At 32.8% G+C, this 25,962-nt stretch overlaps 2 protein-coding genes across 2 annotated transcripts in view; one reads left to right on the top strand and one right to left on the bottom strand.

Moving 5' to 3' along the window:
* Positions 1 to 22,012, bottom strand: part of LOC105622562 (syntaxin-binding protein 5) — a 41,210-nt gene extending 19,198 nt beyond the window's left edge. The window contains exons 1-10 of the mRNA XM_012203979.1: positions 21,893 to 22,012; positions 7,548 to 7,645; positions 5,569 to 5,751; positions 5,194 to 5,328; positions 3,372 to 3,435; positions 1,785 to 1,986; positions 1,628 to 1,703; positions 1,381 to 1,535; positions 882 to 1,173; positions 456 to 699 (exon numbers count right to left, since the gene is read on the bottom strand). Coding sequence (XP_012059369.1) covers positions 456 to 699; positions 882 to 1,173; positions 1,381 to 1,535; positions 1,628 to 1,703; positions 1,785 to 1,986; positions 3,372 to 3,435; positions 5,194 to 5,328; positions 5,569 to 5,751; positions 7,548 to 7,645; positions 21,893 to 22,012 — 1,569 coding nt within the window. The remainder of the gene's footprint in view (positions 1 to 455; positions 700 to 881; positions 1,174 to 1,380; positions 1,536 to 1,627; positions 1,704 to 1,784; positions 1,987 to 3,371; positions 3,436 to 5,193; positions 5,329 to 5,568; positions 5,752 to 7,547; positions 7,646 to 21,892) is intronic.
* Positions 22,013 to 24,828: 2,816 nt separating this feature from the next.
* On the top strand, positions 24,829 to 25,041 carry LOC105622561 (guanine nucleotide-binding protein subunit gamma-1). Its single transcript, XM_012203978.1, has one exon. The coding sequence runs from the start codon at positions 24,829 to 24,831 to the stop codon at positions 25,039 to 25,041; it is 213 nt and encodes a 70-aa protein (XP_012059368.1).
* The last annotated feature ends 921 nt before the right edge of the window (positions 25,042 to 25,962 follow it).

The following is a 25,962-nucleotide window of genomic DNA, read 5'->3' as shown; positions in this document are numbered from 1 at the left end:
TTTAATGAAGTGATATAATATCTAAATTAAAAAAGAATATTGATCGTTTCACTTTAAGTTTACTAATAGCAGGACTGGGCGTGTATTTTAAATATTTTTATTTTAAATATATTTAATGCAATTGTATTTCAGTGAGGCACATAAAAATATTTTGTATTTTATATTTTAAATTGAAAGATTGAAAGTATTTTGTATTTTGTAGTTCAAACAATAAGATTGATCATCAATCTTAGTATTTGAAAAATATTATAGCATTTGAAAAATATTATAAGATATAAAATATATTTTCAATTTTTTTTCGATTTGAAATACTAAATACTTGTATATGCTTCGAAATACAAAATACAATTATATTAAATACTGTATTTAAAAAAAAAATTTGAAATAGATGACGCCTTGACTAATAAATAGTAACGGAAAGAGGTAATACATTAATAAAAATAAATGACACTTACCACTACTTCAGACATACTTTCAACCTTTTTAAATTTAAATAACACGACATGCTTGCCGCTGCCTGCAATAGCTAATTTTCGACTTTCAGGACAAAGAAAGATAAGTTGAATCGCTAACGGATCTTCCTCAGAATCTATACTACGCGTTCTAGTTTTTTCAAAAAGTTTCGCCGTCTTTAGTTTGTAAAGGACTTGTAATGTTCCCGCTGAAGCGTCCCAAAACTTTATACTGCCATCAGCATGCCTGTGGACAACACATATGTAGCCACAGAAATTTAAGCAACTTATTGATTATCGCTTAACTTATGATAGGCTGTAACATGTAGTAGTACGTACAATATGATCATGCATTTTATGGATATTATCATATTAATAGAAAAACAAATTCTTTATTCATTGACAAAATTGTATCCATGATAATATTACCCCGTAAGAATAATTTCGTTATAACTGCTAGAACTGGAGCTCCATTCGCCACCGGAGATAGGCCATTCTTTCTCGCTAAAGCCAGTCTTCTTCTGTGACTTTGATCCAACGGAATAAAATGCAGGTACTAGATCCGAAGGACAATCCGCAAAATATGCACAACATGTCACAGGAGATTCATGAATATCCATAGGATATGGATTTTCAAAACAAGGGAATCCAGTAGTTAACAAATCTATCACAACCAGATCATTTTGTAATAAAACAACAACAGCATAAGGATCTTGAAAATCTGAAAAATGATAATAATAATGATTAGTACTACCAAATAATAGATATCATATATATATATATATATATATATATAAATTAATTTATATATATATATATATATTATATATAAAATGGTGATATGTATACTGATAAATTTTTCATTTATACTGTAGTTAACAAAAGTAATATTTTATTTAAAAACATTAGACAGCATATTCTACTGTACCACTAGCCCATGGATTATCACATAGCGTTATAAAGTCTACAACATTATGTTCCATTTCGAGCACCGTAGTAGTTTTTCCATGTATCACTGTAATGCTGGGTGTTCTCCCAGTGGTGTCCTGTGCTAATCCACCAGAGAATATCACATATGCTTCTCTGAAAGTTTACATTTACTCGTATATTTTATTTAAGATTAACGAATAGTTATTACTTAAAACTCTATATAATATAACGAAAACTTATTTTACCCTGCTCTCGATAATTTCCATTCTACTTTTTGAATGGCTTTGCAACGTTCAGGTTCTCCATCTTTAGTGAATTTTGCTGTAAAAAAGATATAAAAATTTTATATGTTACATGATCAAATAAATAATAAACTAAATAAAATCATCAATCAAATCTCACCATGTGGAAATGTTATACTCGGTTTTAATTGCCGAATAGTCCAAGTTGAAAGAGAACCATCCAAATGACTGCACATGAATTGTTTACCTTCATGATGCCATGTTATCGATGTTAATAAATCATCTGTTTGACATCTATAGTCAGCAATCTTGGTTTTTAAGTCCCATAAAACAATTTGCCCTGATGAATATCCTATAAGCATCTGAAAACAAAGCATTCGCGCATATAAGAGAAGTGTGCTTTCTCGTGTCAAAAGATATTTCCTTGAAACAAGACACATGGATATATATATATATATATATATAAATGTATATATATATAGGTGACAAAATGTTCTTTTATAATATATCTCAATTCTGTTGTCACGACAATACATTTAGCATATACTAGAAAGATCATAATATAGATAAAAATGTTGTGAACAATGGTTTCTACAAGATTTGTGCGAAGGGCACAGATAAAACTCAGAGATACTGATGATTGCGCATGATATTAATTATCGACTGCTGAAGAAGAACGAATGAGATGAACGAAAGATTTTCATAATCGGAAATAAGTTAATCAACAAAGCAGACTATTATTAAACGCGATCGAAAAAGTTTATGTATTATGCAAAAGTAATTTAAAAAAAATAATTTAATTATATAATTTTAACTTTGTCGTTAAATATGAAAATAAATTACTTTCCATTTGAAAGACTTAAATTTCTTAAATTCAGTTCACTTAAATTTTTCATGTTAAAAGTTTCATAATTATAATTCTTAATAGTATTTTATTTAACATCATTTTAAGACCGTTTTAATATGTTTTGATACTCTTAGAGACAAGAAAATGGATATAATATATAATTGACGGGTATCGATTAAAATGTGTATATCTTCAATAATTCATTTATCTGTACAATTTTAAAAAGCACTTTTCTATAACAAATATTTTCGTAAATAAAATGGTATATATTTTTTTACACAATCGAGAAAAAAATAGTATATTTATACGATATTACATATATAATATCAAATTTTAAATTCAATATCAAAGACACAGAGAGTTGCAAACGCAACTCAAACACACAAACACTCATCACACACTCATGACTGCACAATTATATAGTAAGTAAATAGAAGACATATTTGTATACGGTTCCGTAACAGAAACTCCGTTGTCAGAAATTGAACTAACAGTGAACTCACATATCAAATGTGTAAAAAGATGAGTGATTATGACCGCGGTATGATTCTTTTATCAATTCATAAAATTTAAATCCATTTTGGAACAATATGAATATTCTCTTTCTTTTTCTTTCTTAATGAAATAGGCGTTTAGATTCTCTTTCGTTTGTATACACAACAGTGACAGCATGCACGCATGCACACATACAACATGCAAGCACACACTTGCACTTAGCTTGGATTCAGATAAATAATCCAAGTTTGTAAAAAAAATATATTGAATAAACGCCAATCACGCGCGTTAATGTTCCTTCTTTTTTTTTATCGCGTCACGATAAAATTGAATAATGTCAATAATGAAATTATGATAAGGATGGAATAATAATGCAAAAAAAACGTACTCAAAAAACGCGCGTACCTTGCTCAAATCTAAAGGATTATCACTCAAGTGTACTACAGCACCAGGGTGAGTCTTTCTAGATCTGAAAAATATATATATGTATATACACACACATGTACAAGAGAATCATTATTTTTGTGTTATTGTAAAACATATATAAAACTCGTGTGCGGTCTTTAACTGATGTGTTTTATTGTAGTTTTATCATTGTGCTTCAGCTGATAAGTATTACGTTATTTAATGTGCCGATAATATTTTTATATATTAATTGGCACTATATTACATATTTCAAGAAAACACGATAAGAAAATCGTGGTTAATTAGTATACAAAGAATAAATAATAAAGCATTCCTAAATAGATATAATAAATAGTTAAAGATTTCGTAACGTATTAATGTCAATAAATTAAACGTACAAGTATTAATAGGCTTTGTCGATATAATAATGAATTTTCGGAAAGTAGAAAGAAGATCACAGGATTCGCTTATATAAGTTATTTTAAGTGTCTCGCTATTGGGAATTATTCGTAACTAATTATTCATTAACATCTGGTACGGCCACGCTTGTCCGTGACTTATTTACTAGTCAAATAATATTCTCTGACGCAAATTCTATTGGGAAAGATATCTGTGTCAAAAATAAGAATAAGTCAATACTCTTTTGACTATCAAACAATTCTGAACTGGACTAACTTCTACAATTGATTAATTAATAACCTTTAATTTGTTTTATAAATGTATTAAGTCCCAATAGTGGTACACTTATAATGAGCACCCTTATACCATCACTGCCACATTCACATCTATGTGTCTACAATCAGGCACAATAAAGAACTACTAAGATCTCTGATCTGTCTGTTTCTTCCAGTGTTAATAAAGTATATAGTACTAGTATAGATATATAGTACTAGTAGAGTTTTTTATTGGGGAAATAATCTCCACACATACACGCGAACGTTATCCGTCTACCGAAATTTAATTAACCCATACATTCACACATTTAGGACACAATCTCGAACAACACATCCGTTATAGGAATTAGTGGAAACGGGATCTGAAAATACTTTTACTTTTCACTCATCTTTTTGAAAAATATTTTCAAGAGACACTCTCTCGAGACAGCAAGTGCTAATTTGTTATGTAAACATCTTGTAAGGATTATAAATAACTAAATATATACCTGTTTTAAGCTAAAATATTCTCTTAGCCACTGTAATTTCTTATTTAATGTCATAAATACGGATTTATTAAGGTAATAAATTTAAAGACGTGCATTTTATATCGATTAACAAAACGAATAGGAAATTACAGTGGCTTGGAAAATATTTTTCAAATTAAAAGAATTATCCGCAAAGATATCCAAGATATTTTGCCGTAATACAAATTTAAAGTGCCAATATTGTAAAAATTTTAAATAAATCTTTTATCTCGTTAAAACTGTTGTTTTTGCGGAAAGTCTTTCCATTTTCTTTTCCTGAGAAAATTTCATTAAAATAATGACTAATTAATCAAGCGCTAAAAGTTCAGAGGAATTTCACATCGTATTATTGCCCTTTGTACTGAAGATCCTATCGCTGAAATCAATCACGTTAAGTGGCAGTTCGCTTCGAAATACTTACTTACCTTAATGTAACAAAAATATTAAATGTGTTTGTATTCCCACAATTTAAATAAAAATAAAAATTACGGAGATTGTCATCAAAGTTTATTATACTTTGCATGCGTTTATCGACTGTTGCATTTTTTAAAACATATCAGCGTTCGTATAAATACACTGATATATGCATTACGCTTCTCTTATTACCAAATATCGTAATAGCAAAAAATGTTATGTACTTACACTTCAATAGCCTTGTTCCAATTAATTACATATCCGGATAGAACAAACGTTTCAATATGCAGTATGTGAATATTTCCTCGATCGGTCCCAATGTACAACCATTTACTTTGCAGTGGTAAATGTATGCAAGTGATTCTGTTGAAAACGAATATTACACGTTTCGATTAACACTCGACTGCCGAAAAGTTCAAAGTAGTTTAGTCAGCGCTTGCGGAATGTAAAATCTTTCAAGTATATCACATTCCACTCGTGCAACGTATGATTAAAAGTCATTAGGCGCACTATGCACGAATTCGTGTATACCGCAAAAGAGCGAAGCTCAAAGCTTAAAATTAGGGAAAGTAACATTAGCCTCGTCGCGTGTTAATGACTGACCTGTCTCTCTGAAACTTGAGGCTATGTACCACCTGCGGTATCTTCTGACGGAAGTTCCACAAATGCAAGGTGTCATCCTCCGTAGCGGACACCAACGCTCCTTCATTGATCAGGAACTGCAGTCGCAACACGGGCGAACATTCCTCATGTTTAACGTGTGCATCCACGCCCGGTCTACCCAAACTGTTTTTTTTCATCCCATCAAATTAATTAAGAAAAATGATCTGTATAAACTGCGAGTCGCAATCATTAATATCGTCGCGCGTTAACACTCTGATTGCTAAGCTGACATGAAGCATAAATCTAGTACATTATTTTAATATTTTATTGTTTTTAATATCTCAATATAAATAATTTATATTGTTTCTTTAATATCTTAAATGAGTAAAATCATTCCTATGTTCATGTTTATCAATATAGATTAACTTTTATCTCAATTTATCTTACTCTTTATCTTTTTATAATTCTGAATTACAAAAAGATAAAGAGTAAATTAAACTGAAAGATTAGAGTTAATTTATATTGTCAGAAATAAACATTAATCAGATAAATAAAACTATTACTCATAACAAATAAATGATAACAAAATAAAGAATGACAACATTCTTATGAATTTGATATGGTTTTGCTTGAAGTATTTAAAAATTTAACTATATCTGACAATAATTTAATTAGACTATCAAAATAATTATTAGTATTATTGTAAGACGCTCACGAATGTCAAAATTTAAAAAAAAATTTTTTGTTCATCATTTTGTTTCAGATTCGTATATAATTATTTTGATGGTTCATCAAAATTATTTTCAGATCTATATTTGGCTAAATTTATTTCAGTTCTTAAAATTTTCGTATATAATACGCGTGATAATGGCAAATATGAATGACATGACAGTCAAAGTGTTAATCACAATTCCGCATACAATAAAACGTCCTCTATTCTTTTACCGCGCAATAGCTTATTAAACGTTTACGTAACATAAAATAGCAAAAAAACACAAAAGTCAAGAGAAAGAAACATTGTTGGAAAAGTCCCGTCGATACCAAACCAATCATATTATACAAATTCACTCACTTTTACAAGTCAGTAAATTTTCTTAAATAAAACCGTAAAAATTTTCATCTACAGCGAAATCGACAGCAAGGTTGGGAACTCTTCCGTTTATAGTTCATCGCGATAGTTGGTAATGTCCACCGAACTGCGATGAGCATCTATTACTACACTTTGGCCATGATAGATCAATGAAATCGCTGACGTGTAAAAACACACGGTCGAAGAGCCACGAACCGACAGAACCGTGTAATTAATCCGCTAAAATTGTACAAACCCGTTGTATATCCGAAATTTTTTATAGTGATCACAAAAGCAGGGCATCGAGTACCTACAGTTTTTACTTCCATCAGTACAACAATTCTCGACACAAGCGTTGTTTTGTTATATAACAACAGAATTAGGCGAGTACATATGTGGAAAGAACGATTTTGCTGAAGTATCTAAAAACGTAGGTAGATAGAAATCTGAAAATAATTTTGTTGGAGCATCAAAATAATTATGTAGGAAACTCAAGCATGATGAGTAATGCTGCAAAAAGTTTTGATATTCTAGCAACCTAGCAGTTTGAGCGTTCCACATAATTATTCTGATTATAGTTTAACGAAATTATTTTCAGATCTGTATGTAATTAAATTTTTAAATGCTTCAGCAGAGCCGTCTTTTCCATGTATATTTACTGGTGACACACGTGGTCGAGAAAAAATTTGATAATCTCTCTCGGCATTACACAGCAAACACACAGTGCATAAAAAAAAGAAAAAAAAGAGAGAAAAAAGTGAAAATTGTATCATGTCGCTGGTATCAACGGGGTCGACCCGACTTTCTGTCTTTTTAATCGCCACGCGCATTCTCTTCTGCCATCGGCAAGAAAAAAAAATGTTTAATTGCGAAATGCCGCTCCGTTATTAACGATAACGTCGAAGGATACATCCTAAGGGATCCTGATTTAGTGCCAATAGCTAGGAGCCTTTGAACTGGGTCGAATGCCAACGCTGTCGGTTGATGCGGGAAGCCGTGTCTGAATGTCTGTAACATAAAAGGTATCCGTTTCATATGCCATCTTTCCTGCTTTCCTGCTTTAGCCGCCTGGAAGTGACTATTCATCCCTGTAAGGGGTTGCAGAAATATATCAGATGGGCTGGGAGGGGGATGGCATTGTTTCATCGACTTCTATTGTGAGTACCTCGTGGACAACCTGGCTACTGTTAATTCTATATTTTGTTGCTCGTAAATGTTAGCGATACGTATTGTTCAGCGCGGATATTTAAAGTCGATCTCATCGGGCATTATCCTCAATTTTCCATAAAAAGCCATTCCCTCTTTGTCGTCGTTAGGGCGGACCGTTACCGAAGATGGGAACAAAGTACATCTCACCCTTATCCCCAAACTTTTAAAGAAGTTTCCCTTAAAAGTAGATATTCGCTGTAAAAGTAGATATTTTTATGGGAGGAAACTTACGTCACGTAAAGTAACGCGACATGCGACGGGAGGGCCGTATATGCCGATATAGAACGTCATGGCTTATACCGTTCTCCGCTCAAGAAACTTGGCTTAAAACTTCGCCTCGCTCCGCTTTACTGTGCGAAGCGAAGGGATGAGGTAATCTTATGAAATGGAAGATGCGTCTCGCCGCGCGCTTTTCGCGGAGCCTGCTTTCGCGATCGTCTCCGTTGCGGCATATCAACGACTATCAAAGTCAGTATAAAAGAAAAAGGAGAGAGAGAAAGAGAGTATCTCTCGAAAAAAATTCAAAAGCTCTATGTCGTGCTCGACAAATCGGTGATCACGTGAACAAGCTGTGGAAAACCTTAGATCTATTCTTTTAACTTCTTGCACGATTCATCTTCCTTCTTTTTCTTTTTATGTTGAAGAGGAAAGGAGAAAAAGATGAGCTATGCAAAAAGTTAAGCTGAAAAGAACAAACGTCTTACTTTAGGACTAACCGCGAGCGCGATCGGTGGAGAAGTTGAGGAGGTGGAGAGCATACACGAGCGACGTGCATGCTTTCGAGGTCGATTTTGGTGCAGCGGGACTCCACCAACCACTTTTCGCCGCTGGTGAAAACTGCCCTCATTCCATTTCACCGGCCGCACCACCACTGGGGGAAGTGGGTTAAAATACAGCGATACGAAAGTTACGATCGTCCACAGGAGGAACCCTTCCCCCCCGCTCTACTTTCCACCACGGGTTAGGTTCCCCGATGTCCCCGAGGGAGGCTCGCCCACGCGCAATTTCCGCCGGACCGGCTTGTCGGATCGCTGATGGACCCGTCGTCAGCGCAAAATCGTCTTGCACGAAAAATTACTCGTGTAGAATAAGAAGATTGCAGAAAATTTTAGAAGCTACGTCAGAGTATGCGGACATAATCGCGACTCAAGTAGTATCATTTCATTGACGATGCATATTGACGATGCATATTGACGATATTTATTTGCGACGATATATATTCCATTCGAGATAATTTAATTTTGCTGTAATGTCAAGGTCGATCGACATTTCGCTGCACTGATAAAAAAGTGACGAATCAAAAGTTAATATTTTTTTAGATATTTAATAAAAGAAAATTAACCTTAAGACTAATATACATTAACCTTACATACAATTAATCTTAAGACTAATATACATTTCAGATCAAAAGTTTGGAAACATTTTTTAATAACATTTTTGTGATTACTTATTCAAGTAGATATATCTACAATGTATTTTTTGATAATAATTCTTTTGGTCCAATAACTGTCCAATAATTGAATCTGAAGAATTATTGTTAAGAAACTACATTTAGCAGAAAAAAGTTTGTAATTGTTGTAAGATTCTGTAACATGATTTAAATTCAGTGAAGTGAAGAAGGGCAAACTCGCACAATTACATATTAAAGAATCTTACAATAGTTGCAAAGTAACTTTTTCGTTGAACGCAGCCATTATTCTGGATATTTAAGTAATTCCAAAAATGTTGATTTTTAAAAACTGTTTCCAAACGTTTGGATATATTTTTGTGATAAAACACATTTATAGCCCGTTTGCTTGTATGGAAAATGTAACAACTCTTATAAGGGAAGTTTACACTATACTAGCCCCTACAACGTAAAATATTACAGCAATAATGCAGCAATATTACTTTAAAAAATTACAATACTTTATAAAATATTGCAGATATATTGCTGCTCGTGTAATATTTCAATAATTAATCCAGTTTTATTAATTGATAATATATTGCTTAGCATCATATTCCAAAATATATACGATAATGTTATGACCAAAAAACATTTGGGGCCTAGAAAGTACACTAAAAAAAATGTTGGGAATCTCTAGGAGATTCGCCAACTCATTTTGCATACACCTTCTTATAGACTTCTTATTATCTTATTTTCTTCTTACGAGAAGCGCATCTATCTTGTGATGGGACCGCGTACTTACATCTTGAATTATAATATTGCAGCAATATATTACCTATGATTATGATAATATTTCTTATGAAGTATTAAAATGACAATATTTTATAGTATTATTGCAAAATTTCCAATATAATATTTAAATTTCAACAACGCAGCAATATTGCTGTAATTTTGTAATAATATTGCGCACTATTAAAATATTGCTGCAATATTTCATGCTGTAGGAGAGGATTACAGTGTTTAAATTTTAGAAATTCATGACAGTTTTAAAGAATACAATATATATGTATATATATATATATATATATAATTAAAAGTACATAGAAAGAAAGTGAAATTAAAACGTTGTTCCAATTTTCAGTTTCCAAAGAATTTTTAAAGTGCTCTACTTAAAAGATCGCTAAGTTTGAGATGTGTCACTTTTTCTATCAACGCAACGATATCGAAGATTTTTTTACATGGTTCATTTATACCTTCATCGCTTCATTGCGTGTGAATAAAATCAGGTCAGAAATCGTATCGGTCGAACGGACGCGATCCTTAACAATGCTTATCACAACGTAGCATCGATGGACTTCAAAATTGTTAAATTTCTAATTTGCGAGCAAACGTTGAAAGTTATTGGTCGCTCTCGTGCTCATGCGAGGAAAGTGTTGTTCTGCATGAGAACGCTGACGCGAAACTATTGACCTAATTCTAAAAAGATACGTTGTATTTAAACAAATTTAGCGATCCTTAATCTGTTTGTTTGAAAATTCACACTTCTGCATTCTGGGAAGAAATTTAAATTAAGTACAATGTAACACAAAAGATAGATGGATAGATAAATAGGTAGATAGACAAATATAGATATCACCATTTATTGAACGCTCTATGAAAAGCATTCCTTCAAACGCTAAACAAAACACAATTGATAAAGTAAACTTGATATTACAAAGAAATAGGAATCAAAATAACAATAGAGAGAGAGAGAGAGAGAGAGAGAGAGAGAGAGAGAGACAGAGAGAAAGAGGAAAAGAGATTTCTCGTGGCAGATGTAATTTCGCGACCGCAGAAATTAATCCGCTCACGTGGCGCGGCGGGCACGGATTATCGTCAGGCAGAAAGCGTTTCACTTGATCGTATTATAGCGTGACGATTGTATTGTAATTTGCGGCGACAGGACGGGGCTTACCCGACACCCTGCAGGCGCGACAATCCGCGAGCAAACACATATATACACGTACGATGTCAGGCCATCGTATGTACTCTTTCTCTAAGGCGCGAATAAAAATTTCCCCGAGCCACAATATAGTAACACGTTGAAACGCCTCTGAAAGTATACAAATTCACCGCTTCGTTTCTATATCCGTTTTGGCAAACGTTAAGTGTATATATATGACCGTAAGAAAGCATATTTACATAAGTTTATAGCTATCATAAAGGTCGTTCAGGATCAGCCTATTTCTAGAAGATTGAGTCACGTGTAGCGAAAGATTTTTGCTAATTAAATGACTATACGAAAAGAAATTTTGAAGTATCTAAAAATTTAGCTATAGATGCACATCTGAAAATAATTTTGTAGGACGCTCAATCTGATTGTTAAAAATTTCTTACCACATCACTTATTATACTTAAGATTTTTACATAAATATTTTGATGGTCCAATAAAATTAGTTTCAGATCTATGTTTATATCTAGATTTTTAGAATTTCCGCAAAATCATTCTTTTTGTATAAAAATTAGATAAACGCAAAATGAATTCTGTTTCCTGGTATCCTTCGATTTTCATCAGCCAAACAAAATGAATAAAACAATGGAATCATAGCATTCAACAAATTAAAACGGTAAAATGGACATATTGCATTATAAAAACCCACACGCGAGAGTGGCGTAAATTTGTAAGCAAAAACGACATTTATCTTTATACAGCTCTGCATTTAATAACCAATTAATTCTATCTCTTACGATGTGGTTATATCAGCTTTCTAGCACACTCGTTCGCGGTATTACACAAGATATGTTTGTATCGCTTATGTTACCGAGATAATATTTAATTAACTGTTTTCCGCATGTGTCCGCATCAATACAAACAAGTAAAAAAGAACTAGTTTGATTTTATTACGTGGGAAAAATAATTTTGCTCAAGCATCTAAAACTTTAACTAAATACCGATCTCAATTATACTGGACCATCAAAATAATTAAATTGAACACTCAAGCTGAACGCTAGAACATTCCGAAAAAAAAAAGTGTTGGCAACTACATAGGTGACAAAATACAAGTCTTATATTATGAACAATTAAAATGTATGTTATGAACAATTAAAGTAAAAAATTAAATAAACTGTTTTACAGTCGCGATAATACACAGGTGAACAAACTATTTTACAATTACGATAACTATACAATAAAATATCTTATTCAATTGTGTACATTAATTCTACATATAAAACTGGCGCAGTTGTTACTTTTATAGTTTTTTACTATTTATCATTTTATCTTTTTCTCTCTGAATAAATGGCAAATTTTTGCAACATTAAATCGTCCAATAAAATTATTTTAATGATCCAACATACAAATTTCCAAATTTGTATCTAATTAAATATTTAAATAATTCAGCAAGATCATTCTTCTTGTGTAAACAATGCAACAAAAAATCAATAAAATTGATGAATCTCGGAGATTTTTGCTGGAGTTCTCTCGACGTAAATTTCATATATTGATACGCTTTTCAAAAATATTCGACATCGTTTGAAATTCCTTGAAATCTGGATCGTTATAATGTTCGTTCAAGCGGCAATTCTTTCAGTCTTGAGCGCATCCTCTTTATTATTCGCGTTCTTCGAGATATGAAAAACAAAAATTGATGCGGTTTGGTCCAGAAGTTACGACATTGCGCATATAGAAGATATAGTAAAATGATAGATGTGGCGAAATGCCCACGACAATGTCAGTTCAATATCAAGGTTGCTATTAATTTTCTGCTAGTGAAAACTTTGACGAGCGTGCATCGGCTTCGTGTCCACTTTTTTCATTCCATTTTTTTCCCTTTTCATAAAACCATTCAAAACGGCGCAGGATATAAAAAAGTATCATTTACTCCAAAATTGCGTGAAAAGAACAATTTTGCTGAAGTAAGTATCTAAAAATGTAAGTAGATAAAAGTTTGAAAATGATTTTATTGAACTATCAAAATAATTTTATAAGTAGCTCAAGTATGATGAGTCAATGCTGTAAAAAGTTTTGACATTCTAACAACCAGCTTGAACGTCCTTTATAATTATTTTGACAAAAATGATTTTCAAATATTTCGCTAAATTTTTAGATACTTCAGGCAAAATTGTTCTGTCCGTATGCAAGTGGTGTACCGGAAGAGCGTAGATAAATAAATGGTCCTCTAAATCAAATTATTTACATAAAGGAAGTAATTATTCATACGATTCCTACATCATCTATTGTGAAGAGTAATGAAAAATATGTAGGGGATGCAAAATCGGATTACGGGAAACTACGGAGAATTCAAGATTGAATCCGATTTCGGACCACCATGAGATTCCCGATAAAACCTCCTTTTCGGGATCGAGTCGAACAAAGAGAAGTACCGTCGATCACATAATAGATCCTTTCTGGATGAAGTAATATCTGTCTCGTGGTTCTATCTAGAAGAAAAATTAAAAAGGTGCGCCTTGCACGTACCTGACACGGTATATCGTCGCTTTTGCATTACGAGCTGAAATTTATTCATTTCTGCATTTTCTATTATACGACCTGCTAGCGCAGCTGCAGCGCCGGGGGCCATTATTTCCGCCTTGCTGACATATTCAGATACGCGCGTGCTCAAATGTACGTCGCGGCGTAATTTCTAATTTCTCGCAAAGGTAGCACTCGCACCTACATACTTGCCTCCCTGTTTCTCTGTGCCATATTTTTATTCTCTCTTTGCTCTCGTCACCTTTTATGTTTCGCGTTCGCTCGGAGGAAGATTACGAAGAGTGAGTCGTGTGATAAACGATCGAAAAGAGTTATCTCTTAACTCGAAAAAGAGAAAAAAAACCCTCATTTTCGTGGATTTATATGTACGTGTTATACTCATCTCACTTTTATCGCGGTGAGTTCTCCGACGACGTGAAGAATCGTCGTGGATAAAAAAATTCGGGGGCATGATCGCTTTATTGTCACAGAGAGTCGTAGTAATTGTAAATAATTAAAGATCGAGTCCCTGCGCCGAGTTACGAGAGGTCGTTATTTATCAATGCGCTTGAGCGTCGGTGTGTAGTTCTGGGTACATCACACAATACGATTCCTTATTGACGATATTGCCTGTAGCTGCGGAGCCCACAAGAGAGCGAGTCATCATAACTCGTGACGTATTGACAGATCTGTCACATGTGTCTCCTATAAATTGCCTTTATTGGAAGTACAAATGATACTCCTCCGCATTTTATTGCCCGTGGAATTTACGTACGAAAAATTAAACGATAAATTAAAATAATGACATAAGCTTCAATCGCGTTCCTGTAATGTGTCGAAAATGAGATACAAGAAATATCGAGATAGATAAGATAAAGTGCGACGCGAGTAGACAATTTTTCAACTTCCGCTTGCTTCTCTCGTCATTTTACCGATGTCTGTTGAACGTTAAGAGTAACGAAGAAATTACGTATGACTCTTGATAGAAATTTCAAAATTTAAACGAGTAAAAAAGACTCTTAAAAGTGAAATAAATATAAAATTAAAATGGGGCTAAGAGTCGAGTGCGGATAAAGTGCGCAGTTATTTACTAAAGTAATAAATAATACAGAAGAAAGTTGAACGTTTTATGACTCGGACCAAAACTTTCAACTTTCTTACGCGTTAATTATTTTTACTTTTACGCAGAAAGAACGATTTTGCTGAAGTATCTAAAAATTTATAGTGAATTCGATTGAATGCACTAATGCACTGCATTATTAAAGTCGTTATACACTGAGTAATCTTAATCTAATGTAAATATAAAAGTGAAAAAAAGTTCGAATTAAAAACATACATATTTTACTCATAAAAGCATAATAAATATTTCATGGTTTAACTATTTCTATATTTATATTAAACACACATCTTTACGTCAATTATGTATGATAGCCAGTGTGCACCGAGTGTGTTCAATTAAATTCGCTATTAATTAGATACAGATGTGAAAATAACTTTATTAAACCATTAAAACAATTATGTAAGGACATTCAAACTGGTTGCTAAAATGTCAAAACGTTTTGCATCATAAATAAGCGAAGAGGATTACATTCGGTTAAAACGAGTCTTGGTGGCTAATAATATTTTTGTATGAATTTCATAATACAATTTTCCAGCTTAAGCAAATTGTGCGCCGATTATTGTCGATCTTAAAATACAGCCCTAAACTGAAGCAAAGATATATAATATTACAAATTAAATTGACAAGCAATTATTTAATATTACTAATAAATATCTTTAAAACATTATAGAGAATTTATTATGAAAAATATCCAGCTCCAGTTTAAGATTGCATTTCAAGATCAATAAATAATCGGTGCGCAGCTTGCTTGAATTGGAAAATTCACAAAAATTATTAAGCACTAAACCTCGATTTGATCTAATTTGCGTATTTGTGTTAAATATATCTCGATTTTTAGTTAATATTGTTTTTTCAGCATTATTGCCCTGCTTGAATCTTCTACATACATTCTAAAGTTCTTCGAATAAAATCTCATTCAAAGAGAGTAAAAATACAATCACTTTCAAAACAGAATGAAAATATTTCACTTCTGGAAAAAGTGATAATTTTCACTCTTTTTCAAGAGGTGAAATATTTTCAATCTTTTTTAAAAGTGTATATTTTCACTTTTTTGATGGAGATTTCACTTCAAGAAATTTAAAGTGCAATTAATTATTTTAATACGTACATAATTATTTTAATAATCTAACACATAATTATTTTCAGATCTTATCTAACTAAACTGTTTAAATACACTGAAAAAAATTTCTAATTGAAAATCAAGGAATCAAAAGATTCTGATCAATTAGAATTCTGATCATCTAAATTAGAATTGTAATACATTCAACCAGAAATTCTGATTTGTCCATTTTCAATCAGAATTAATGCAACTAAACTCTTTTCATAGTGTAAATACAAAATCATTCTTTCTGTGTTATTAGCCTTATTCTAATTTTGTATTTATTTTCACAAGAATTTCCTTTAAAGAGGAGAGAAATTACTCTTTAACTTCATAATCTGTTATATTGACCGAAGTAAATTTCTGTTCGACGCTACAATAAGTCAAATGTTCCCTTCTGTTAAGACCCGCGATCAATATTCATTAGGATGTTGTCCTAAATGTATTAGTGTTGCACCGAAATTTTAGCGGTGCATTTCCGTGAAATGTATGTAAATGTCAGGTCGGACAATAAACCGCCCAAGCGTTCTGGATGAAACCATCAGTAATTATGCAACGCATGCAGGCGTATCATCGTTTCCGAGAAAGAACGCGGCAGTTTTGTGTTCGCGGAATAATACATGGCTTTCAAATGCACGCCGTTATTCGTCGATGCATATATAAATGAGGAAACGAATGCAAGATAAGCGCAGATTTGCATGTTTTTATTCCTTCACGAGTAAAAACTATAGCCACGTCTAATCGACTGCCCTGAGAATTTCTCGCTACGTCAGCTCTGCATCTCCGTCTCGTGTGGAAAACGTCGAATGGAAAATTGCATGTCGAATCAGCGCGCACATAAAAAAAAAGATATGCTATAGCTACCAAAAATATTTTATTTGGCGTACGATGCAATATTTAGCAAATATTACCAAACACATTGTTAAATATTAAAAAATCAATGGCAACCCAATCTCTTGGATTAAATAACATTTTTTTATTATTTTTAACTTCATGTGTGTCAAAATATAAATAAATATAATTGATACCAAAATAAACAATGTCTATATAACGTATATATACACTTCAGTAAATAATAAATTAAATTCGAGTCAAATTTAAAACATTTTCTCGAATTAAATTGTTCAACTCTATTGCTTATTATTTTATTTAAATTAACGACATGTTGAGTATAGAAGCAGTGGTGAATTTAATTATAGAATTAATTAAAAATAATTCAAATTAGATATAATTTAATTTAATAAAATGTAGTAATTAACTGTTTGGTAATAATTAGAAAAATAAGATAATATTCAGAAAAATAAAGTTATGCATTTAGTTGATTTTTTAATTATTACATATAACTGAATATTTGATTAAAATTATTTTCAAAGCTTTCATAATTATAATCTGAGTTTGATTATTATTTAAATAATATAAAAAACATCGAGGCTGCAGGGTTTTAATGCTAGTAAAATAATTACATTAAATTATAATGGAGTCATCCCAAAGGAGGAAGTGTCGCAATAATAAAATATGAAATATGATTATTATTATCGCACGGAGAATCTGGTTGCATTAATTGGAATTTTGATTAAAAATAGACAAATCAGAAGGTTCTGATTAAATCTGTTATAATTAAAATAATCAGAAATTCTGACTGACTATGATTTTCAACGAGAAATTTTTTTCAGTATAGACTTTTTTTTCAATACGCCAAGAAAGATACATGAAACTCGAATGTCATCATCCTCGCCTCGAGTGAGAAAATTAAAATAATAGTGGTGACTATATGTGATCGCCTACGCGCATCGAGCGATGATTTCAGCGCAGGCAAATGTGCAATGCGTTGCATCGTTCAAGTTCGACTCGTCGTGCAAATCGCAATCGTGATCTCGTTTATAACGGTGATCTACTTGACAGTTTTTGATGTGCAGCTTCATAAGGACAAATGCGAAAGGTAAACGCGTAAAAGGTGTCGGTCTGAATTGATCATTGCCGAGGCGACGCGCGTCCCACGAGCAATCGAATTAAAATTGCAATGCTCGCCGAGATCGCGAAGGCTGAGAAACGGAATCGGGAGATCGATCGGTTGGAAGATGTGTAACAAAAGGTCTGTTTTCTATAGTTGGATTAACGTACACTTTTGGAACTTAAAATGAAGTGGATATTTGCTTGATATTCGACAAAAGTGAGAAAGATAGTTCCAGCGCAATCTAGTGCAGGAATAATAAACGGATCTAAAGATACGCGGCGCAACCAGATTCTGATTATTGGTATTTTTTTCGTTATGCAATCAAAATTAACGATAATAAGCGACCACGGCTAAGGCTGTCTTCATCTTCACCCTTGAAGCGTGGTCGCTTCTGGTTGAGAAATAAAAAAACGTCCCATATCAATCAGAATTCTTGTTATCTCAACTAGAATTATAATAGATTTAACTAGAAAATTCTATTCAATATTCCAATTAATGCAGTCAGACTCAAGACAGACAATGTAGAAATGCGTCTCCTTTAATCGTTCGCTTGTGTTTTCTCTTGCTCGTATTCCCCGTATTCGTATATCAGCCTGTTATCTGTTCCTCGACCGCGTAACGGATATTCGCACGAACGGCATACCGCGAAGCGCGATAGTCGATATCAGCTTCACCGATAGTTACTCGTTGAAGTAAGTAAATAGACGGGGACAGTTTCGATACACGAAAACCAGACAAACCTAGACAAGCTGGAGATACCTCATGCGACGTGAAACAAGTATCGACAGTCGTCGGGATGTTTACGCTTCTCGGATTTATATCTCAAAGCTAGACAAACTGAGGTCTTCGACGAATTTCACGAATCCGCTTTGCACGACTCGCGTTCGCGTGTCTCGCGAGTATATTTAATTCTGAGGAACGATTTCAGAATTTAACATAAAAACATGGACGCGAGCATGTGACACGAATCGGACTCTCGTTTAGGGAATCCCTTTTCTAAAGAAGAATCAAGGACTCCAGGTAGAACACAGAAGTTATAATGATATCACAAGACATCATCATGACCTTATTTGTCACTATATTTGTCATTATAATTATACTTTATGACTTTGTGTTCTATCCAGAACGGAAAATTACAAAATTAAGAAGTACATTTGTTTTCTTTACAAAAGAACGGTTTTGTTGAAGTATCTAAAAATTTAACTAAATGCAGATCTGAAAACAATTTTATCTGAATCAAAATAATTCGTATAGGACTCAAGCTGACTCAAGCAACTGTTAGAATCTTCACAATAAATCTTCACAATTCACAATAAAAATTGTTTATAGTATGCTCATCATGTTTGAGTTTCCCACATAATTATTTCGATTTAGTTCGAACAAAAATATTTTCAGATCTGTATCTATCATACAGATCTAAAAATAATTTTGTTAGAACTAAATTTTTAGATACTTCAGCAAAATTGTTATTGCTATGTTCAGTCTTCTCTTCTTTCAATTTCTATAGAATATGTACATCCATGGACAAAGACTCGATATCTCTTCTGGATCTAGTGAAGCAAGTTCAAAAGGTGCTTACTTTGTTCTCTCTCTTTTACAAGAATTATATATATCCAAGTATCATATTACGTATTTGTTTTACAATATCTGATACATGACTTTCACATGTATCAATTTTGTAATAGAACAAAATATCCAGCAAACACCAATTAATAGTACATAATATGCATGACATCAATATTATAATTTCACATTTAACAATCCCGTCCAGCACAAATCATTCCAGCAATATTGTAATAATATTGTAAACGTTACAATAATGTTGCTGCTTTCGTATTGTATGGCATGTAACTGTTATGTACAACACGTGTTATTATTACATTTAGGTCGCAGTCCAATTCACGCTAACATCCCTTAAGAATCATTTCAACCTTGTTGTTTATGAAATGTTACACACAACAAGGGCAAATGATGCTCACGAGCATTGTGAACTTGAATCAGTCGTTATATTGCGTGTGAAATTATAACGTTGATGTTATATTACTTTCGTTGATGTTTATTGAGTAGGCGTAGGTTGATGTTTTACTGAGTAGACAATTTAAACCTGCTCACTAAAAAAAATTTCTGGTTGAAAATGGATAAATCAGAATTTTCTGATTAAATTTATTAAAATTCTAGTTGAGATAATTGGAATTCTGGTTGATATAATATTTCTGGTAAAATCTACTTCTTATTTTTACCAGAATAATATCAAACAGAATTTTAGTTATCCGAACTCTAGTAGAATTCTAGTAGATTTAACCAGAAAATTCTGATTCGTCCGTTTTCCACCAGAATTACTATTTAATCCAATCAGACCATTTTTCTCAATGCTTCATTAGATCTAGAAGTCAATAGATAATTATATAGATCATGGATGCATTCACGAAAATGGAGTATACTCGATAGAGTTAACGGATAGCGCGATGCAATTGATATGAATTTATTCAGCGATATGAATGCCAAAGAGTTCGGATTACGTAAGCTTTCGATATTGACACGGTGCATTTACTGGCACACTGGGGTTGTTTACACAAAGCAAAGAGCAGAAAGCTCGAGAGTCGAGACGAGATGGTGGACTCGAGGAAAACAGGCTTTTATACGAACGATCCTTCGAACGCTGCACTTAAGATAAATGACAAATAAAACACGAATGAGACTGAATCTCTTCAATTGTTGAATCCAATTTGGATCTAATTATCTCGCTTCTTCCTCTTTTTCTTCCTGCATTATATAATGTAACAAACGGGTTTTGCGCATTCCATTAATAATTAATGTTGCAGGTGTTTTCCAAAAAGAATCACACAAATAAGTCATTTGAAATAACATATATAGAAAGAAGGCTAAAGTATCTAAACATTTGGCTAGATATTAAGTTATACTAAGAAAAATGTCTAGTTAAATTAATTAATTAAATTAATAATAAAAATAATAATAATAAAAATAATAATTAAATTAATTGGAATTCTGATTGAAAATAACCGAATAAAAATTTTCTAGTTAAATCTACTAAATTCTAGTTGAGATAATCGGAATTCCAATTGATATATTCAAAATCTTCTATAGTTCGTTCATTTTCGACCAGATATTTTTTTCAATGTAAAAATAATTTTGTTGGATCATAAAAATAATTATGTATACTGCAGGAATCTCAAGCATAATGAACAATATTGAAAAAAATTTTTACATTCTAGCAACCAATTTGATTATTTACATAATTATTTACTCCAATTAAATTATTTTTAAATTTGTGTCTAGTTAAATTTTTAAATACTTAAGTAAAACTATCCTTTCCAGTAAATTCATCCTTGTTTAATATTGACAAGTAACAAAGATGTAATAATGTCACTGTATTTAGGATAATCAATCGTACTCTTTTGAAATCGTAGAATTGATTATTACATTGATTAATTACAATTTTATATTTATAAAATTATATTAATACAAGTTATCAATAAAAATTGATTTAGAAATTTCATTTAAATATCTATATTCAATGCATAAAATTGTACTCTCTTCTTCCGCTTCTGGAATGTTATCTTTTTTTTTAAATGTACATATGTACCCTTTTCTTGTGATTCAGATGATAACTTTGTATTGCACCAAGTCATTTATATCTTTCGTTAAAAATAGCCACTATCTACTCATCCGTCGATGGCGTAATACTTTCCCTTACATTACGAGTTACGACTGACCCCATAAAATTTCTAATTGCGCGACTTGCGTCATTCAGTCAATCGTTAAACACCGCGGGGAAGGAAAAAACCCGCGGTACCCGCGGTAGATCTCATTTTGTGCGATAGTTCGAAATTTACAGCGGATTCGCAGCGGATCGTCAGACTTCTCTAAAAGTCTTCCCTGGATCAGCGAAGGTCTGTGAAAAATGCGCCGAGGCATGTTATCGACAGGTCCACTTTAATTAGGGCGAACGGGGAAAGAGGATGAAGTGGGGACTGAAAGGAGTGGAGGGATACCAGGGTGAACTTTTCATACTGACCTTCTTAACTTGAAAGTGCTCTGGCCTGAGGTTCTCGATGATTTCCTGGTCGGGTTTGGTGGGTTGCGGGACCGACGACCGGAACCCGTCGAGTACACCCTTGATCGTGAACTTCTTCATCGCGTCTGCCAAATGGGGTCGACCACTCAAGGGGGATCACATGTGCAATCGCCGCCGTCCGTCTACAAAATCACGGCCAAGAATTCGAAGATCTGGCTCGCCGTGACTCCTCTCTCTTTCTCTTTCTTTGCTCCAGGTTCATTCGCGAAAATCCAATGACATGTTTTCGCTCTTTCTCTCTCTTTCGCGAGCGCAATCAACTTCTCGACGTTGAAAGCACTGTTGCTGCTGCTGCTGCTGCTGCCACCGTCGTCGATGTTGATCCTCTCTACATTTTGACAGTACGTGTCAGCAGACGTGTCAGTGAAGCCGCTCCGTTCCGCTCCGCGCCGCGCCGCACCGCTCTGCGTCGCGTTGCGCTGTGTCACAGAGACACAGACGGGATGCCGCGATTGTGTGTCGTCAGTTTCTCTCGCGTCGCGCACCAGCGGTTTGCTCCGAGGATACGGTGGTAGAATCGTTAAACACTTTAGGAAGAACGATGACCGTCGATCGAATCTCACGGCCGTCCTCGACGCTTTTACGTCGTACGCTGGAACGCCGAGTGCAGGCCGAGACGTGGCGAAGCTCTGTGTTTTCGTAGTTGACAGCAATGCGGTGTTGTTTAATCGCGCCAGGATCAATAACTGGCAACAGGCTCATGTGGAGTTTCGCACGACCGCGAGCGCCGTGCTGTGCAGGCGCGATACACGCCACGGCTCGTCGCGCAATCGCGAGCGGCAAGCGCTCGTGATTGGCCGAATTCGCGCAATGACGTACGACGCGTCCGGGATCACGGACGCTTACGGGCGCCCTGGCTCATTCCAGACTGTTCAAGATTATATACGCTATCCTCCGGCTCCTCATCTCTAAAGGTTTTTTATTGCTGCACTTTTTGAATTAGTACACACAGTGCAATAAGTTGAGATGAAACAAATATACGTTTATTTCACTTCAAATTATTATATCGGTTCAGAGCAGCAATAAAAAACAGACCTTAAGTATTTGCGTCTCGTGATTGTTGGCTAAGAAAAAAAGAGTACGACCTTTTCAGGAATCGTTTATTTATTTTTCCATTTTCTTATATATTTTTCTTCACAGAAACAAAAATTATCGTAATAACGCTATACTTAAGAAAAAATTGGTTGTGAAATAGAGTTAATTAAATCCTTATACAAACCACATCGTTACGAAATCGTTGTCAGTTATGCTTAAAATTGAATCATTTAAAAATTAATTCAATTGAATCAACAACTCTCAATTATTCTGATCGATTGATTTGAAATTTTTATATTTAGATCTGTTTCTAATATTACTTTTATTGTATGCAGCCCTTAATTTTAATTTTTATCCCTAATTTTGTATTTCTTCAATGTTTCATATTTATTTTTGTTCCTAATATTTCCTCTATTGTGCACAGAGTCCCTTAAAACTATTTTGACTAATTCTGATTAATTTTAATTGACGATTAGTTTATTGGAATCATTTATTGGTAATCATTTGTCATTTCGCTTAACGACAACAACTGCGATTGGTCAATTCCAATGGATTAACCGTTGATTAAAGTTAATTGAAATTGCTGTTATTATTATTATTATCTATCTATCATTTATTATTAGATATTATTATTCAAACATTAACAAGTCACGTTAGAAAGTCACTTTCATCTATAATATTTTAATTGAGATAACATCACTGTTTTTCGAATAATCAACAGTGAATATTTAATGTGAATATTTAATTAAATTAGAGAAAATTAGAGAAAATAAGCACCCAGAATGTGTTTTGATGCGCGGTAAGTTGACATTGTAAATCAACCTTAAGGCTGCTTTAAACTTTTTCTTTTAAATTTTTTTTTTATTAGATGTTATGCTATACTTTTGTGAAATATAACATAACATCTAATAAAAATAATAATTATTCAACTTGTTTATAATATTATGATAACAACAAATTTCAAACAATCAATTCGAGCAATAAAATTATTTATAGCGACATTTTTAGCTGTATATATAATCCGCTGTCCATTACAATTTTTAATCTTCCTTATCATAATTGTTTTCTTTAAAAATGACAATTCAAAAATTAAATTTTCCAAAAAACGAGAAAAATTATTTTTCAATCTAGAACAGAACATTTTTTTTATTTACAGATTAAATATATTAACAAAAAGAATATATTTTTTAATATATTAAACATCATTTTTGTTTCACAATTCTTAAAAAATCATTCCCTAAGTAGCACACAAAAATCAAAATTGTTATAATTAAAAAAGACCCTGTAATGATTTGATGATTTTTTTAAACTTCTTTTTGAGTTGTAATACTTTTAAAGATGCGATATATCGAAGCAAAAATTAATAATTTTATCCTTTTTAAAATATTATTTATTCATAATAATTAGTTGTGTTTTAATATACGATATTTAATATACGAATTATTTTAGAACATTCGCCTTTGATTCAATTTCTAATAACGCATCTTTACGAGATGTTTGTCAGCCAATCAACGCGTGCGATTTGTTGCACATGTGAGTACACCTTGAGGGATTGGCACATTTGGTACGGAAAGGATAAATCAGGATAAATCGTGAGGATCGTGAGGAATGTGAATAGAATCAGTCTACGGATTACTTTTACGGAAAGAAAGATCCGAGTTGTCGAGAGAGAAAGTTCTTCACGATCTGTAAAAGCGGGATTCAAGCATCGTATCAGGTCCAGGTCCAGGTTAGCTCTTAATTTGTGGTGTGTTTCCCCTTTCACGCGTTCTTCCGTTTTCTCTTTGTGCGAGAATTCTAGTTTGACACTTTCTGACTTATCTCTCACGCATACAGCTGTTATGGACATGGTGATGTCGAATTTGCAACAGCAACGCCAAGTGACGGAGCAGCTGCGCCGCGAGGCCGCTTTGAAGCGGATCACGGTGAGCAAAGCCGTCGAAGACATCATGAAGTACATCACCGAGCACGAGCAGGAGGATTGCCTACTGGTGGGCTTCTCATCACAGAAGTCAAATCCCTTTCGTGAGAAAAGCACCTGTGTCGTACTTTAAGCCCACATGTTTGAAGTAAAGGATGGCACAGGAGAGACTAATGATAATATTACTTTTGCATCTTTTTAATTGCGCATTGGTTCATTGCAGTAATAAGTATACATATATTCAAGATTATAGGATCTAAGTAATTTTGTATTTAAATTATTTTATGATACACATTTATATAAGGTTGTTGAAAGTGTGCAAAAATTCAAATTTTCTATCTTAACATTTGTCATTAGAAATGCACATTTTGCATAATGTTTATAAGATTTTTTCAAAACATAGTTAAACAATTCTGTGTGAGTTATACAGGAATTTGCATGTGCCTTATCCTTTTGTGGCCTAATCAAAATGACTAACTGTAGCAAATATATTTAAAATAGAACATAATAAAACAATGTATTTTGATATACATATATATAAATGGAAATATTGTTAAACATTCATATGCATTTAAATTGTCAGAACATTACCATCTTGGTGCCTTAATAATTTTATCTTTCTACATCTATAATAGTATTATTCTAATAAAATGTATTAAAAATAACAATAGATATTTTAATAACAGAACGTTATATATTGCCAAATAAAAAACTGAGTTTATATTTATATAAATTTTATGATGTTACATTGTGCATTAATTGGAATTGGTTTCTAAATACCTATATCCATTTCAAGACTGACAGCAATGAAATTATATAACAAAACAAAATTGAAATATTCTAAAGAAGCAAGATTTTAACATATAATTTCACAGGTATATATAAGATACATATATAAGTGTATATTTTTGTGAAATAAAATGTAGCATTTAAAAACGAACAATATTTCTATTTTTTTATATAGTAAGATCCTACCTATTTTTTTAAGATTTTTATTATATAAGTAATTTTCAAGAAAATGCGAAATAAAATTCTATGTATCATTAAAAATATT

The sequence above is a fragment of the Atta cephalotes genome (genome assembly GCF_000143395.1).
Source record: "Atta cephalotes unplaced genomic scaffold scaffold00046, whole genome shotgun sequence".
In the NCBI taxonomy this organism is placed as follows: domain Eukaryota; kingdom Metazoa; phylum Arthropoda; class Insecta; order Hymenoptera; family Formicidae; genus Atta; species Atta cephalotes.
The sequence above is the reverse complement of the archived record's forward strand: the minus strand, read 5'-3'. Positions and strand labels throughout refer to the sequence as shown.

Bases quoted from the DNA above. Each gene is read 5' to 3' on its own strand.
- LOC105622561 (XM_012203978.1), top strand. From the start codon at position 24,829: ATGGACATGGTGATGTCGAATTTGCAACAGCAACGCCAAGTGACGGAG.